We start from the raw sequence: 19,605 nt of genomic DNA on the forward strand, positions 1-19,605 counted from the left end.
AAAATGATACTAAATACAGCAGCAAACGAAAGCTTAGGAAAGACCAAAAAATTCAATAAAAAGAAAAAACTGAAGATATGGGATGATACAATAAAAACAATAATCAAAATGAAAAACAGAAGCATATCATAAATGGTTAAGCAGTAAAAGATTACAAGATATAATAGAATATAAAACTATAGCTAAAAGCGAAGTCAGAAAAAGATAGAGAATCATGGAACAAATTTGTTTCTAATTTAGAACATGATTTATAAAAATTAAGACCCAATGTATATAAGATTTTGAAACTTTTAAGTACAGATACTAAAGAAAGCATAAAATTAAATACCAAACTGAAATTTGAAGAATTTCTAATTTTATATACAGAATTGTGGACAGATAAATATTTTAAAAACAAGATAATTAGAACGCATCTAATGAAAATGAAATAACTTAAGAAGAATTAGAAGTCAGTCTGAAAGAAACAAGAAAAGGAAAATCACCTGGAGAAGATAAGTTAGGTTCGGAATTATATAAATATGCAGGAATAAGGTTCAAAGAAACACTCTTATTGTTTTTAAATAAAATCTATTCAACAAATAATCCACCAAAAGAATGGAAAAAAGCAATTGTGATCCCTTTTGTTGGATTCTGAATGAGGAGAATTGGAAATTATTAATACTTCATTCAGAGTCCAACATAATCAGCCATTCCCTGAGCCAAATTTGCTCATCGGACTAATAATCTCTTATTAATAGTATGCTATTCATATGATTTCTGTTAAGTTATGTTTATTAATATTTATTTGTTCATTTATTATTTTGATATGAAGTACAGTTGTAAAAACTATGCATTAAATATCGCTTGTATATTATGAGATTAATGTTACTGATACAGAGATAGAAATTGTGAATTATGCAATCCTTTTATGTTATTAGTAAAATGTAATGTATCCAAGAAATTCTTCAAAATAAGACTTGATTGGTTGCTGTGAGAAAATAAGTTATTTTTAGCCAGGAAGTGCCTTATCGTGAGTTACTGTACAGTATGCAAGAAGCCAGTTCAAACCAGATTTTGGCGGGAAAGGAGAGTAGGATGCCATGGACAGTACATGAAAAAGAAGAACACAGTAACAAAAGGAGAGAAATAACCTGGGGCTGAAGAGTGGAAAGGACTGGGAACCACCTCTGTATTTTGACTTATCTTTCTTTGAGCTCTTATTCTTTTATAAATTCCTATCGCCTCACAGAAGGATAGCATTGGACGAAAGGATAATAAAAATGAGTAAGAAATATTGAAAGTTAGACAATTACAAGCAAGAAGATAAATTCTCCCGAGTTAACTAATCAGTCAATGAAACCCAGGATTCTATAATATTTGTGTGTTCTCAAAGTAAAAGTATTCAAGAACCAAGAAAAGTTTCTAGGATTCTCCATAATGAGGAAGCTATGCTGTCTATATCGGTAAGGATATCTTTCCTATGCCTTTTGTGAAGTAGTGAAGCTTGTTTCTGAAATTAACAGTTCAAGATTGAATGTGTGATATAGTGAAACATTTCCTCGTAAACGTAATATATGAAGTATCTCTGGATTCATAGTTCAAGATTGAATATGTGATATAAGGAAGCCTGTAACGAGAGAATGCAATGTAAATTTGGGACTGAGTTTTCTGAGAACTATTGAGTTAGATTGATAAAGATTGCTGAACGAATGTCTGATGACTTGTGCTTTATGATTGTTCTGAATAGTTAAACTGAATCAATATTTGAAGTACATTGAACGATAGCTTGGTTTAGAGTGAAATTGTGTTTGGAATCTTGGATAATAAGAAGAGTAGAATTTATATGCATAAATTCTGATCGTAAATGATATACTCAGCTGAGTAAAATTATTAATGTTTTAATGAGAACTTATTCATTCTCAAATTGTATTATCCCTACTAGAAATTCTTGTTTTAATGTAAATTTATGTGTTAAAGCATTAAATAATTTTTTTTGAGTTGAATCTTGTGTTTGCCTGATTTCTTTCATTGCACTGCTTATTAAAATGGTTCGAATCTTAGCGGGAACCCTATATATATAATAAGGCGAATTTCGGGCTGAATTAAGTTGATAACAATATTGTGCTAGCTGATGGTTGATTTCACAACGTTGCTTATGCAAATTAGAACATAGAGTGGTGCAGTCAAAAAAAAATTTTCTCTGTGTTCGAAAGTGGAGTCAGTCAACAGCTAAGAATATACATCAGAGTAAAATGTAGGATCCAACACTATCTTTAAAAAAACTATAGTAGAGATAACCCTAAAAATTATAGAAGTATTCCAAATTCCTGTTACAAAATATATAGCAGAATTTCAAATAACAAACTAATAAAATATTCTGAAAGCTTCATTTTAGAAGTACAAAATGGATTTAGAAGAAGAGAATACAATTTAGAAACACATATCACATTTATTGACTTTGAAAAAGCATTTGATAAAGTTGAAAGAAGTATTTTATTTAACATATTAAAAGAAATACAAATACCAAATAATATTCTAAAAGGTCATAAGTATATATGAAAATAATCAAATACAAATAAGATAAATTATGAGCAATCATATCTGAGAGAGATAAACCAAGGAGTCCGACAAGGATGCCCCCTCTCAGCAACTCTTTTTAATATTGATCGAAATGAAACAATAATAAAATGGAATAAAAATTTCCATCAAGGTATTAAACTTTCTCCTACTGTGAACTTAAAAACTCTCCTTTTATGCTGATGGCCAAATAATTACATAATTCCGAAGATAACTTACCGAAAGATATTTTAAATTTAAATGAAATGGCCAAAGATTATGGAATGATAATATCAACAGAAAAATCAAAAATGATGGCCTTAAGAACTAAAACAGTAATAGATAACAAGATTTTAGAACAGGTGAATTCATTTAGCTACCGAGGATGTATGATTACATATGAAAATTAAAAAGATCTAAACTTAAAAATTGCAAAACATTTAAAAATAACAGGTGTTTTGAGATGATGACGACGACAAGGTTTTGGGTGGCTTATTAACCTCCAGAATAGTCATTCAGCTGTAATCATGTACTGGCGTTCACAAGATGCCACTAGCACGTACTTTCCCAAGATATATTTCGGTGATTACACCACATTTTTTATTATTCAGTTATACAAAATACTGAAATAATAGTTCCAGACAAGTTTCGTAAAATCGTAGGATTTATATCTTCAGGGGGTAAATAGCATAACTTAAAGTTTAAACAAGAGAATTAATAAATACAAATCATAACCGTCTGGCTATGCAGATATAAAACGTTATTGACGTTGAACAATACTGGACGATGTCACGGGTTCTTGTTCTCGTTCATACAGTCCGAGCTCATATTGAGGTAGATTTTTTATTAGAGCTGACCACACTTGATGGAGAATTAAACCTTGATTTTTATTGCATTGGATTGGGTTTTTTAGCATATTAGCAGCTTCTTTAAATTTTCTTATATAACTGTTGTTTTCTATGTAGGACATCGGCATTTTTTGCCAGAGTACATCGTGTCCAGTGAAAGTGGTATGAAAAGCAAGACCTGTTTTTTGTTCTCTTTTGTATTGTACGTCTTTTTGGTGTTCAGCCATGCGTATTTCTCCAGATCTTCCTGTCTGTCCTACGTATCAAATCCCGCAAGAGCAATGGATTTTGTAGACTCCTGATTTTTTAAGAGAGGATAACGAGGTGGTTTTGGTGGATGTAGGAATCTTGAGATTTTTTCCACAGGAAGGAAGGCTACTTTTATGTTGTGTTTGTTCATTAATTTGGCTAGCTTATCTGTAACATTTTTGATATAAGGAAGCGAGATTGTGTTTTTGTAATCCTGTTTTATTGTGTTGTTAGTTGGAGGGGCATTTTAAGGATTCTCTTGATGGTTTTTGTTTCATTACCATTCTGTTGGAGGATTTGTGTCAAGTATTTCAGTTCTTCATTACATCTTTCTTGTGAGCTGGAGATATTGTATGCTCTATCTCGAAGAGTTTTAATTAAGCTTATTTTTTGTGAAGGATGGTGGTGTGAGGTTGCATTTAGAAATCTTCCAGTGTTTGTCGGCTTCCTATATACTGAGAAGGAGAGTTTACTTTCTTCATTAACTTCTAATAGGATATCCAGAAAAGGAAGTTTTTTATTTTCTTCTTGTTCTAAAGCGAATTTTATGGTGTTGTGCAAATTGTTGAGATAATCTTTGAAATTGATAAGTTTATCTGTTGTTCCATTGAATATGATGAAAATATCATCCACATAGTATAGCCATATTTTTGGTTTTTTATGGTAATTCTTAAGAGCATTGTTTTCAAATTTTTCCATAAATAGGTTTGCTAATACTGGTGATAATGATGAACCCATGGCCAAACCTTCTTTTTGTTCCCAGATTCTGTCTTGATAGGTGAAAAAAGTATTGTTTATACAATGTTTAAAAAGATTTAAGATGTCCGGAGGGAAGAGGTTTCTAGGAGATTCAAAATTTCTTGTCTCGGGACGTTTGTAAACAAGCTGATAATGTCTAGACTTGCTAAGATGTCTGTTGGACCGATATGTATATCTTTCACTTTTTCTATGAAATGTTTACTATTTTTTATGTAGGAAGATATTTTTCCTATATGTTGTGAGATCATGTTGGTGAGGTATTTCACCAAGTTGGAAGTCGGTGAATCTCTTCCATCTACTATATCAAAGGATGTTTTGATTGTATTTTTTAAGTTCTTCCGTCCAGAGAGGCATGTTTTTTATTACCAAAAATTAACACCAGTAAGACGTACAATACAAAAGAGAACAAAAAACGGGTCTTGCTTTTCATACCACTTCCACTGGACATGATGTACTCTGGCAAAAAACAACAGTTATATAAGAAAATTTAAAGAAGCTGCTGATATGCTAAAAAACCCAACCCAATGCAATAAAAATCAAGGTTTAATTCTCCATCAAGTGTGGTCAGCTCTAATAAAAAATCTACCTCAATCTGAGCTCGGACTGTATGAACGAGAACAAGAACACGTGACATCGTCCAGTATTGTTCAACATCTTTTATATCTGCATTCTGTTATTTGAGTTTCTGAATAACCAGACGGTTATGATTTGTATTTATTAATTCTCTTGTTTAAACTTTAAGTTATACTATTTACCCCCTGAAGATGTAAATCCTATGATTTAAGAAACTTGTCGGGAACTATTATTTCAGTATTTTGTATAACTGAATAATAAAAAATGTGGTGTAATCACCGAAATATATCTTTTGAACCAATTAGCCACAGTAGTCTATGCCTGCAATAACAGGTGTAATTAACTCTATATTAAACCTAACCTAGTTCAAAAACAAACCAGACTAAAAGTATACAATACATTAGCCCTACCAGTCCTATTGTATAGAAGTGAAATCTGGACAATAAAACAAAAAGACAAACCAAGATTAATAACAGTTGAAATGAAGTTTATGAGAAAAACTGCAAAATATACCCTATTCGATCACAAAAGAAATGAAGAAATCATGAAAGAATTAAATCAGGAATCAGTAATAGAAAAAAATTAAAAAAATATAAACATAAATGGGTGGAACATGTTGAAAGAATGAAAACAGAAAGATTACCAAAATAAACATTAAATTACAAACTGTCAGGAAAAAGACAATCAGGACATTAGGAGATTCAATGACGACTTCTAAGCCTGGAATAGGCCACTCTAGGCCTAAATCCTTGAAAAGCATGATGATGATGTTCTGTTTATCCAATGTATGAGTGGAAGCAATTGCACTAAACCTAGTAAATACCAGAGAGAGAGAGAAAGTGCTCTTTATCTTTTGTAGATGGTAAACCAGCAGGAGATTTTATTGATATGAAAGAATATGTAGGGAGACTAAACTGTATCTTTTCACCATATCCTTGCAACTGCCTCTGAGATGCCCACAATGTATGGGATAGGAACTCGCCATACAGTTTTAGGGTTCTTAGGGATAAGCTTGTAAGTGTTTGGGATGCATTTAAAATTCCTTGAGGTGAATCGATTTTGTAGTAGGATGCACTAGATCGTGGCCCAATTCTTGTTATAGATCCCTGGAATTGAAGCAGATAACGTGATCTATTGAGCAACTATTAGTCCCCTCCCCAATATATATATTAGGGTTTCAAGATTCATAAATAACATAATGATCCACTAAGGGGGACCCAGCCACTACTTATAGTAATCATTAAACTTTCTTTCCATATATATAATACCTCTATCATACATAACATACAAACTCCTCTCACTTCTAAATTAGCATTAACAATCTTACTTGAAAAAATAAGTTAAGATTTTAGCATGTTCCATTGCTGAATACTGACATTATTACTGTTATTATTATTACATGACACCTTCAGGGAGTCCAAAGACTCATTGAGGGAAGGCATCTACTCTACAACTCTGTCTCCACTACTCAATTCACCAACTATGACGAACTGCAACAACCATCGCCATCTACACCAATGCCAACTACCGGTCACTGGTATTTTCACAGACAATGACAAACATCCATACCCAAGGTGGGATTCGAACCTGCAGCCTTTTGGCTTGAGAGCGGACACGCTGACCACTCAGCCAAGCACATTCCCATCAAAGTGCTGATCAATATGCAAATCCTCAAGTATACATAAAAAAATTGTTTATTAATATATACTCCAAACATCTCGCATTCATTTAATGGCCTGGTTTGCAGATTGGTTAGCATTACCACTTTCCAATCAACTGGTGTTGGTTCAAATCCTGCTGTAGGCATGGATGTTTATGAGTATGTACAAGATGAATTTCACTGCCTGATGTGAGACCACCATTCCACTTATTGGAGGTCACAAGTGGTTTGAAAAAGTTTCATATTTAGTCTCTAGAGCAGGATTTCGAGACTATGAAAAAAAAAATAAAAAAATAAAAAAATACAATATACATATATATATATAGATAGATAAGAATAGAATAGATAGATAAATTCCATAGAAAAATCTATTAAAAATCAATAGAAAAAAATAATAAAATCCACTATAGATTTACAAATAAACCTTTCATGGGTTGGAGCAACATAAAAAAAAAAAAATTAATAAAATTAAAAAAAAAATTCATATGTAAAGTAACATATTTTAAAATGCACACTGCAAAAACACTATTACTTGATTTAACAGTATCATTAATTAATTACAAATAACCTGAAAAATTACTTTCTTACGTTATGCAACGATAATGACCAAATGTGCTTGCAGCTTTTTGGCACTCTAAACACAATTGTATGGCACCAGGATAGTCATCTTCCTAATTGCATAAAAGAGAGGACAGTATTCTATTAATAATCTTCATGCTCGTTTTTATCTGAATTTTATAAACAATTAATTAATAAAGATGAGTAATATATTATTATACTCATGCAAGTTTTTATAATCCAAGTTCAACAATGATCTAATTTGATTAACATATAAAGTTTTCTATGTGAGTACATGCTAAGACTTAATTAACAATCAGAATATGTGCTAGATGATATCTACAAAAACTAGAAAAAGAATTTTAGTTTATGTACAAGATTATAATTGTTGTAAATGTTTATTTTACAATTTATTGTGTGGAATTTATGGAGACAGAAACACGTGTCAGAATAATTACTTTACTTATAATTAAGAAAATAACACTCAATGTTTCGGCCACTATATCAAGGTCATCATCAGGAAAACAAACATATGAACAAGATGCAATCTACATGACACTACACAAAGGTAAGCTAAATTTAACCACTTTGTTAATTGTTATGCTAGCCTTACTTCTGGTAGAAATAAATAAAATAAAATAATTAAAGTGAAAATATATGAAATGCATCTTTACAGTCCTTTTGTCTTCAAGTTTTATTTCGTTTGGATTCTGACATCATGTTCTGGATCCTATATGGGTTGCATATGGATCTTAAATATCCTTGGAATTAATTATCCATAATTCTCGTTGAGATTAGGATGATGAATCAGCATCTCACAAACTTCCTTGAATTTCCTTTCAAACCAGGTTTTGCTGCAGCCTTTCAAGTTAATTCTGGCATGTTTGGAGCGCATGATCTGACAGGCCTGTTTTATCATAGTGAAGGAATTTGATGTGATGTGGTGTTTGTGTTTAAAACAAACAATTCTTGTTAGAATTGTATGCTCTGTTTTCCCTTAGTTGCAGGTGCACTGAATTTTGTAAACCCCTGGGTGGGCAAGGTAAGCAAGGGGATCTTTGGATAAGCTGAGTATACTTCTTAATTTTGCAGGAGGTTTGAAAGTTGCCTTAAGATTAAATTTCTGTAATGTTCTATTTATTTCTTCCAATATTCCCCTAACATATGGCTATGGAATTGTAATCTTTTTTACCTGAACTCCCCAACCCTCCCTTTTGTTAAGCTGCTTTTATAGTAGCTTAGCTCTCTAACATTTTTCTCTGTATTCATTTAGGGCATCTACTGACTTATTTGATAGGAACTTTTGGTATGTTCTCTTCTTTTCCAGAACTGCTTGTTGAATTCTTGTGTCCACCATGGGGTTCTTATTTTTCTATCCTTACAGACAACATCACCACATACCTCCCTAGCTGAATCAATCAATGTCTTCTGCAGAGTTCGTCATCAAGACTCCAAGGTTTAGTTCTTCTTTAGTTAAACTGCTTCAAATTTCTCCAGTAATGTTTGTATAATCGAGTCTACAGTTTACTTGTAAGGGCTGTCAACTTAAATTCTTTTTGAAACTTTCTTACATACTGTTCTTCTCAATATAATACCTATTTTTATCCTGCTTAGCATTAAGTAATGGTCACTTCCAATTTCAAATCTTCTGTACACTCATATCTTGAACCAGCATGAAGATATCACTATCAACAATGATGTAGTAAATGAGTCTTTTCTTTTTTCTTGTGTCTTCTCTCCACATGAACTTTTGAAATCTTTATGTTGAAACATGGTGTTAATAATGACAAGTCCATGTGCTAAGCAGAAATCCAACAAATATCATTACTAGCTTTGCCTTTTTATCCAAATGTCCCCAAAACATTCCTATATGCCAGGTGGGTTTCATTTACTAACTTCTATTTAAATCTCCAACAAGCACCACTTTTTCCATTTTCTTTATGACAGTTGCCTGTTGTTGAATTGTGATAGATTATGAAATTAAGATTTCCTATCTTATCACAGTTCGACATGGGTTTCCCAATAAATAAGAAAGTAAGCACATATGTTTGCCTCTGGGTAATACAGGAATGCAGTATATATACACACATATATATATATATATATATATATATATATCAAATATTTCATTCTAAGAAAAAAGTTGTGTTTTGGCATGGAAATTGAAATGTACATTATAATTGAAGGCAAAACTGAATATCTAGTCTAAGAAATGTGAGACTTAACCCGTTTGGTACAGAGGCAAATGAAGGAATTTATTTAAGGTTATTATTTAATTAGAGTATCCCATTCTATGTATTGTGTGAAAACAACTTGAGTGTAAGCTAAAGTCCAAGGGTCACACTTTAACCGTCCAGCACAACGCATGACCTGAGGGAAGGAGAATTTATAAGGAAAGCGAAGATAGAATGCATTCCCAGAAGAAGGCCACGCGCAAGTGAATGAGCGCCGTGTGGTAAACAACGTAGCTAAGCGCGAGAATCTCCGAGAAAGAGAGGGAAAATATAAGGGTCAAGCGCCCCCACGAGGCTTTTTTGGTTCCTGCGCTCTTGGATGTTGGCTCTCCATCTCTGCCAACAGGATGATTCCGGGTCGCCCGTAGAAGTCATGAAAGGCTTATCGAGGTTCGCGAGGCAGCGCTAGCTATCTCTTCATAACAGGATAGCTAAACTATATTGAGTGACCGATGATATAGATGTGTTCCTGCAGTTCCAGAGAAAGACCAGAATGGCACATCGCTTTATCGACTCGGAGAACCTGATCATGCTGCTATCATAAGTGACCCGAAGAACGGTAGCCCACAAAGGTGCCTTGATGTCTAGACAAGGCTGAAGACAGAACAGAAAGTCATTCCATGGGATGGTAACGTAGAAAGTTAAAGTATCTGATTTCCAATTAAAGATATGAGTGAACTCTGTAGGTTAATTTATGAATAGACAAGTTGTAGAGAACTTCAGTGTTTATCCTATTCGGCAGTAACCTGTCTCTGTTTGGAAGAATGTTTGCCTAGAAAGGATCTGTATGTGAAATAACTTTGATATATTGTGAGAGATGATTAGTGACCTTGGTGATTGATGATAAGATAATTTAAGCTGGAAAATTGAAGGTTTATAAGAACTCTATGGTCCAAGTTATGATTTATGCATTATAGCGTTAGTATTGTTATCAGAATTTTGCTAGTAAGGTGCTTAAGTTAATCATGTACCTTATATTTTTAATGTATATCTCTTAAGCCTTAATAAATATGTTTTATATCATCTGCCTGAATCCAGCCAATTTTATGAATTCAAATAGCCACTCATAAAATTACTAACGAACCTAGCGGGAGGGACATATGAAGGTAGTTTAATCTTTCAGGCCACGACTGCATGTAAAACAAAGAGAAGTGAGAACAGTTAGATTAGAGTTTGAAATTTTGTTACTGTGTATTATTCTGAGATAGCCTCCTTGGATAAAAGTGTTATCTATCCTCTGTATTGGCTGGCACAGCATAAAAATAAATTCGTCAATATTTAACAGGCGGACTGTCTCAGAGGACATAACTTTAGGGCCTTGTCCCATACATAGACAAAGCCCAAATGAATGAAAGGATTACACGTGACAAAATTTTGGGAGCGGCCTGAATCATGGCTTGTTTAAGAAAAGAAAAGTGATAGCTGATTTATTTAACTTATTAGAAAACTATTACAGAAGCCGGAAAGGAAGTAACTGTATGGGAGAGAGTAGAAAGCAGTGGTAAAGACAATAGCAATGATAGGAATATATAAACAAGAAGCAAATATAGATATGTAACACTGTTCTAATGCTCAAAAAATTCTTCAACTTCTTCCTTAGAAGAACCTTTTATGGGACCATAGGCACAAATAAGTTTCATTGTCTATTTCTTCATTTTGAAGTATGTCCACATCACTCTATTTGAAACTTCCTTACAATCAAGAAATTTATCTTCATGTTTGGTTTTGAATGCTATTGTTATGCCTTCCTTTCCCTGATCATTATTTCCTGAATATAATATCCTATACTTATTATTTAGTAAGATCTTAAGATCTAATTTTTGTTTCTTTTTCTCAGTAGTGCCAATTATGCCCAAGTGGTAATACTTTTCTAATTCTTTTGCAAGTTTAATTTCCCTTCTATTAATACTCCTTATAATTGATGTTTCATATCTTCAGTTCTTCTGACTTTGGGTTTATTCTTCTTCTAGATGTTGAGTTGGAGCTTTGATTTATTAATTGATTCAGCTGATTAATTTTTTTACATTTCATTCATTTAAAATTTTTTTTATTTATTTATTTTATTTTTCACCGAAGTTTAGGCTAGCCTAAATGATTAACAAAGCAGTCATATTTAGTTTACTTTTGCATAGTAACACATAGTTTGTGTCTTGTTCATATGTATGTTTTCCTGATGACAACCCCGATATAGAGGCAGGAGGAAATGTTGAGTGTTATTTTCGTAATTTGGTTGTGTTCCATTTAATTCTACGAGCAGAAATGTCGGCTTTCTTAGCAAATGCTCAAGAAGCCAACTTTTCTGCTGTGATTTTAATGTTCTTGTAAGAGGGAGAATAGCAGCCTTTCTGTCTGACTAAAGCATGCAAAAATCACATGAACAATGCACTTAGCAAACTTCTGCATGAAAGACTGGTGTATGGCAACTTGCAAAGTGAAGAAAAAATGACTAAAAACTTTCAAAACAGCCATCTTCTTTAAGGCACCTTGGATACTGACTTTCTTGAGGAGGAAGAGAATAACAGTTACTTGTTATTCTCTTCCACTTTAGGATCCAATTTATTTTAGAAACTGAATCCAATGAGTTATAAAAAAACATAAAATTTATTAACTGGTTATGAATCCAATAACTTTTAACTTCCTTTCTTATATTCAAACAATCAAATGGCAGTCATCAGTTTTATACTGACAGAAAGAAAACCGAACACTGGTGTTACACTGATACAAAATCTTACTTCCACTTATATAGTTTGGTTGCTTTCTTTTTACATTCTCACAAAGGGAAATTCGTTGTCAAATCCATTGTGTCATGCTCAAGTTTACTGAGCTGCCTGCTTGTCATACTTTATCAAACAGGAAAAATGGCATTTGTCTGTTTAAAAGAATGCTGAAACACTAGACATCATGAGTATAAAAGATTAGGTCTTTCATCAGCATGCAATCTCTTCCAATCACTCTATGGAACAAAACTAAAGCCTTTCACAAAGCTGATTTCGTAATGGAAAGATTATACAAAAAAAAAACCCTGTAAAGCTTAGCTCCATAGACTGAATTTCTGTGTCAAAAATTTTCCACTTTTAGAAAGTGATTTTTACTGTTAATATGTGTATGGTTGTGCGTGTGTTGTTCTGGAAGAAATAGTGTTCTTAAGCACTACCAGGAAAATATTTTCATTATGAAATTAAATATTTATAGACTTTATCAACCAGTTAGGTGTGAGACCATTGGTAAGTAAGATGGTAGTATCACAAAAAAAAGTAATAAATCTCATCTACGCTACCACAAAAACATGTCCATGATGGAATTTGAACCCTCAGTCTGCTGGTTAAGTGTATATCAGATAGGCTATCCATTAATCCATCCAGGCAGAGAGCAAATCAATACAGTATACTAATTAAAGAGAGGTTCTCTTTAATCTAAGAGGTAAATGGCAATTGCCCTTATGGTCATATTGTGAGCATACTGAGAGGGAGTGGTTGATATGGGATATGGTTTCCCACAACTTTTCCTGCAGGATCAACTTTATCTTGTTCTTGGAGAAGCAACATATTTGTAATGTACAATCCTCACCATGTTTCACTTAAGTTTCCTGCAAGCAAACACATAATGACTTATGTTTCAACCAAAGACCACTGATATCAACTTCAGTGGAATCTAGAAAAAAAATTCCAATGTAGCGATGTATTATTATCTGTGTTTGATGGATACTTCTGATTTTAAGAGGGTTTACTTTTTTGTCAGTTTTGGTCATGAAAATAGCCAGTTTCTATTTCTTTCTCCTGAAGAAAAATATCAAAGATATCAAAAGAAAATTGTACATATGCCAAATATGACTATGTAAAATTACAGAGATGCAGTCACTAAAAATATGTCATATGGAGGGGAAAAAATAATAAATAACATCTATTGTTTCTTTGACAAACATATCTGACAGCATTGTTGAGATAATGTACAAGAAAAGACAAGCAACATAGAGAGAAATAAGTTTTCAAGACTTACAAAAATAGTCACTTTTAAAAATAATCTAAAAATGAAAGTACCTCTTCATGCTCTGTCTTATACAATCATATCAAAGACATAGTCAAACTTTGTGTAATGGTAGATAGACAGTTCCCTGTTGTTTAACTATGCAACTATTGCTGGAGTTCCACAAGTTTCTGTCCTCTCACCTACCCTCTTCCTTCCATATATCAATAACCTGTTCCAGTTGACTACCAATCCAATACACAGTTTTGTTGCTGACAACACACTACATTCTTCCTTTTTACTTGATACATCTTGCACCAAACAAACCACCGCAACCCACAGAGCAACAATCTCTGCAACCCTCAATTGTGATCTCCAAATCATTCTTTCACAGGGCTCACATAACTTTCAATTGTAATATCTGCAAAAACACAATTCTGCCTCATTTCTTACTTAAAAGAACCATTTTAACAGACAAGCTTAAGTGTTAAATGCTATTCATAACTTACTGTGATGGTATTAACACCAAATGAACTATTTTAGAAAAACAATGTTTATTAACTGGCTTATATTTCACTGGATTTAACCAGCATCTTCACAAACCAGCATGTTGTAGTTTACATGCAAAAATGAGTAAGTGAAACAATTCAAATTGTAACAGAATAAAGTCTTAAAGTCCAGATTAATGCAACCATACTTATTATTATTATTATAATGGTGTCTCCATGGAGTCAAAAGACTCATCGCAGGAGACCCTACATTAACACACTAACCATTATTCACAACCATTTTAAGAGGGTTTACTTTTTTGTCAGTTTTGGTCATGAAAATAGCCAGTTTCTAAATCCCATACAACCATTATTCACACAATGCCTATCATACTTCTCCTTAAATTCATTCACAGATGAAGCATCCACAACCACCTCTGGCAACGCATTCCACCCATTCACAATACATCTATCAGCCAGTTTTTGGAGCCACAGATCTTCAATCTAACTTCATAGGGAACACCCCACAGACCTGCAACAATCTTTGTAACTCGCCTCTGAATCCTCTTCACCATTTCTTCATCACCAAGAAATCCAGGTGACTAGATCTGTACATAATAGTCCAAATGCGGTCTTATTAATGCCTTATAAAGTGGAACAATAACTTCCTTATCCCTGCTTGTCAGTGTGTTCTTCAACAACCATGTAATTTGATGTGATGTTTTGGCAACCTTTGCAATATGCTCTTTAAACTTAAGTTCTCTGTCAACAATAACTCCCAAGTCCCTTGCCTCATCAACTTCTTGCAGTTCATTTCCATTAATATAGTAAACAGCATGTGATCTCATCCTCCCGAAGTGCATCACCTCACTCTTAGCCACTTTAAACAACTGAGCCATTTACCTCTGCCCATACCGTCAGTCTATTTAAGTGATCCTGCAAGACATCTACATCATCTGAATTGACTATTGCTCTTCCTAATTTTGCATCATCAGCAAACAAGTGGATATTTCCTTTCAAATTATTTCTAATATCATTAATGTACAAATTAAACAATAGAGGACCAAGCACTGAGCCCTGAGGTACACCACTAGTCACCTGCCTTCTCCTGGACTCAGCTCCTCCATAAACCACTCTTTGATATCTATCCACAAGCCATTCTCTCTAATCCAAATCACCAGCTTCAGATCCATACCCATTTTCTCTAATTTATACAACACAGTTCCGTGTGGAATCCTGTCAAATGCCTTTGCAAAGTCCAGCAGTATCACTGAGTAAGGATTTCTTTTATCCAACTCCACTGTTACTTTATTATAGAAAGTAAGCAAGTTACTGAGGTAAGACCTACTCTTCACACAACCATGTTGCCCCTTATAAAGTATCATACTGCTGTCCACCAGTCCTGAATTCTAATTTTTACCAATTTCTCCAAAACCTTAACCACCACTCCAGATATACTGATTAGTCTATAATTTGAAACCTCTGTCTTGGAGCCTCCCTTATGCAGTGGAATTATTTTCCCTCTCTTTCCACTCTATTTGTACTTTACCAGAAATGAGGCTTAATTAAATAGCCTGGTTAGAGGAAGTGCTAATTCTCTTGCACATTCTTGTAGCACATGGGCCGATATGCCATCTAAACCAATGGCAGCGTTAGCATTAAGGTTTTGTAATATACTAAGCACCTCTATTTCGTCTATCTCTAGATACTCATCAGCCAATGACACATTCTGCACTGCAATATCACAACCAAGATGGTACACTTCTGCAAAATGATCACTAAGTAACTCAACTATTTGATTTGCTTCTGTAATTTCTCTACCATCAACGCTTTTTTAAAGTCATCCTTCCATGGTTATTCTTCCTTTTACTTTCAGGTAGTTATCTCTTAATAGCAAAAGAACTCATTAGGATTTCTTTTGGACTCATCAGCTAGCTTCCTCTCATAATTAGCTTTGGCTTTCCTTATCATACAGGTTACTCTCTTTGCCTGTACCTTGTACTGCTCATGGGGATGCTCATCTTCTTTTTCTTTATACTTCCACCACAATCTTTTCTTTATCTGGAACTCCTGCTTAATATTATTATTCATCCATCCTCCTACTTGATTTCTCCTTCTGACTCTGGGAATACAGTCTGATACAGCTTTCTTTAAATACTCCTTGACAATTTCCCATGCACCATCAACATCTTTCTCCTTTAAATTCTCATGCCATAGCACTGCTGAAAGCTGACTTCTCAGCTTGTCATAATCACCAGCCTTGTAATTCTAATTTTTACATATACCCCTTCTTAACAGAATATTCAGCACATGTTACAATCTCCCAGGTCAAGACCACATGATCGCTTTCCCCAAGTGGAGACAGTGTAACTAAATTACTTATTGATATGTTCACCGATGCTATGACCAGATCTAACACTCTCGAATCTCTTGTCCCTTCCATTACATGCTGTCTCAGGTAGTTATCTCTTAACAACAGTATAAACTCCATTTCTTTTGTTCCTTGTGACCAATCCTTCTCCCAATCTATGTCCCCAAAGTTAAAATCCCTCATAATAATTACTCGACCTTCACTCATCATGTTAATTTGCCAATACATACTATCTACATTCTCCCTTATACCCCTTGGATTATAATAACAACAACCGATTACATATTTCACCCTGTTGATCTCTATCTCACACCAAACAACCTCAAATGAACTGCCCTCAACATACCTGTCACCTTGAGGCACTTCTACCTTTTTTGACTTTAATGCTTCATTTATCATTAGTAAACCCCGTCCCCCATTCTGTCATCTCTGTCCTGCCTGAAAATACTGTAATATATAGTGACTCTATCACCTGCCTCCCTAGAAAATCCCGTTCCCCTGTTTTTGACCATTTACTCTATTCTTTATCAATAAATGTTCTAAATGCCAAGCATCCAATCCATTTAAATGCAAACCATCTCTCTTAAAATACTCCTTCCTTTTATCAAACTCATCCCAGAGATTCATGAAATGAATATTCAGTTTCATTGCTTTGCAAAAGCTTTTACACAATCTTGTCTCGTCTTGTCAGATGTCATCTCCTTCCAGGAGGTTGACTACCAGACTTCCACCATGTACGGTTTTGTGCTTCTCTTTTGCATTCTTCATAGGACAAAAAGGTCCAGTCCTTAATATTTCCCATCCAATCTGTTCTTTGTCATCCTCTTCTTCTTTTTCCATGTATCATTCCTTCTAGAAGTGTTTTTTGTAGGGATTCATGCCTTAGTATGTGACTAAGGTAGGTGGTTTTCCTTTTCTTAATGGTTTTCAACAGATTCCTATCTTCTCCAATCATCTCTAATATTTCTAAATTAGTTTTTTTGGCAGTCCATGGGACTCTAAGAATTCTTCTGAGGATCCACATCTCAAAGGCTTTCAGTTTATTTTCACAATATTTTTTCCACATAGCATTTGGACAGCCTAATTTTTGTTTTTGTGAGAATTTTCCTTGAGGTCAGAATGTTTTTCATGCTAACGAAGGTTGATCTAGCAATTTCTATTCTTCTTAATATTTCCTTATCACGCTTTCCATTCTCTGTAATTAGTTGACCCAAATATATATAACTCTCTACTTGATCTAAAGTATTTCCTCTGATCTTAATATTTATATCGGGTATCTTCCCTTTTTCTATTGTTACCAGCATGCTTTTGGTTTTTTGAAGTTGAAATTATGTCCATATTTTTCACTTAGCTTCAGCATCTCTTCAAGCAGGTTTTGGAGATCCTTTTTATTTTCAGCTAGCAGTGCTGTATCATCTGCATATCTTAAGTTGTTTATATTTCTGCCTCCTTTAAATTCTTCTAATTGCTGGAAGATAATATTTTCAGTATAGAGGTTAAACAATATAGGAGAAAGAACACAGACTTGTCAGACACCCTTCTTTACTGGAAATTCTTTACGAGGTTTCTCCTGATATTTTTATATAGGCAGTTTGCTCCCAATATAGCTTTATCAGTAATTTAATATCTTTACCATCTCCTCCTAATTTTCTGATGCATTCGATTAGTTGTTCATGTTGTATATTGTCTAAGGCCTTTGTGTAGTCAATAAAACATAAGTAGACTTCTTTCTGCTTCTCCAGATATCTTTCTATAAAAGTTCTAATGCTGAAGAGTCCTTCTCTAGTTCCTTTATTTTCCTGAAAACCAGACTGTGTTTCATTAATTTCCATTTTGATTTTATGTTTATTTCTTTCTAGGATGATACATAACATAACTTTTGCTATCTGACTGATTGTTCTGTACTCTTCACATTTGATTGTCTTCGATTTTTAGGTAATGATAACAACGTTGAGTGCTTAAAATCTTTTGGCAGGTGTCCAGTTTCGTATATTTTGTTACATATGTCAGTCAGTGATCTTATAGCCTTATCATCTAAAGCCTTTAGATATTCTGCCATAATTCCATCCATTCCTGGAGCTTTTCCTGGTTTCAGTTTCCTAATGGCATTTGTTACTTCCCAGGTAAGAATAGTAGGCCCCCCTCCAAATCTTCTTGCATTGGCTTATCTATTCTATCATGATTGTAGAGTTGCTTTGAACACTCTACCCATCTATCCCTTATTTTGTCTTTCTCCATTAGGATATTTCCACTGGTATCTTCAATGCAATGAGAACCTACCCTTTTGCAAGATTTGCTAGTTAGCTCTCTAACTTTTTCATGAACTTCTCTGGTTTTGTGCTTTTTGTCCAGAAGTTCAATTTTCTTGCATTTGTTGTTGAGCATTAATTCTTTTGCAATCCTACATTCTTTCCTGGTCAACTTGTTTAAGTTCTTGTATTCAGGACAATTTTTGTGTTTCTTTCTTTCCTCCATCATTTTCAGTATATTGTCATTCATCCAGAGTTTATTCATCTTCTTCTCAAATTCGGAAATTGTTTGTTTTACTGCCTTTTTTATGCACTCTTTAAATTTCTGCCATCTATCCTCAATCTCATCTTTAGGGTAAGGATACTTGGAGGGATCAGGAACATTAACAGCAGTGGATTGTGCCAGTTCCTTTAAAAATTTATCTTGTATTTCTTGATTTTTAAGGGAGCCGAGATCATATTTGTCTATGTTTATAGGTTTCATTGTTTTCTTTAATTTACATTGGGGTATAGCTGTATAAAAAAGGCATGTTTCCTATGAGATTGATGGCACCTAACTGTGAAGTCTTGATGATCACTTAACCATTTTAACCATTACTTGGGACATTAGACACAATCTTGACATCATTCTATTTACTATAATTGTTCTTCTGTTTAATTCATCACTGTCAAATCTTGGTAGCACACTCATGATCTTTCCCCTCTCACTCTTTGCATTCATTGCTATCATTAAGTTCTTCAAATCCTGTCTCACAGAAAATCTTTCGCTACCTAGATCATTTGTCCCCATAACTGCAATAATCTCACTCGCTCTATCTTTCTGCAATTTCACAGCCTCAGTTATATCCTTAATCTTAGATCCTGGATAACATGCTTTAATTACTCTACCATCCTTCCCACCCTTAATTATAGAATCACCATACAGCACAATATCTTTTTTGCTCCTTTTTAACTTGACATCCTTTACCTCCACCGGTGCTTGTTTTCGTCCCTGATCTTCTCTCATATTTTTGTATATCGCTCAGCAGTCTCTGTGTATGTGTTTCTGCACTATTTATTCCATGCACACATTCACTTAATCCATTACAAAATAATCCATCATTCTCATTCCTTATCAT

General features: G+C 33.8%; 1 protein-coding gene across 1 annotated transcript in view; it reads right to left on the bottom strand.

The window, feature by feature from the left end:
• Positions 1-19,605, bottom strand: part of Vps50 (vacuolar protein sorting 50) — a 664,618-nt gene that overhangs the window by 424,600 nt on the left and 220,413 nt on the right. The window contains exon 8 of the mRNA XM_090411754.1: positions 7,213-7,295. Within this exon, the coding sequence (XP_090267880.1) occupies positions 7,213-7,295 (83 nt within the window). The remainder of the gene's footprint in view (positions 1-7,212; positions 7,296-19,605) is intronic.

The sequence above is a fragment of the Typopeltis vanoorti genome, chromosome 22 (assembly GCF_054136105.1).
Source record: "Typopeltis vanoorti isolate ZY-2024b chromosome 22, IOZ_Tvanoo_1.0, whole genome shotgun sequence".
Lineage (NCBI taxonomy): Eukaryota > Metazoa > Arthropoda > Arachnida > Uropygi > Thelyphonidae > Typopeltis > Typopeltis vanoorti.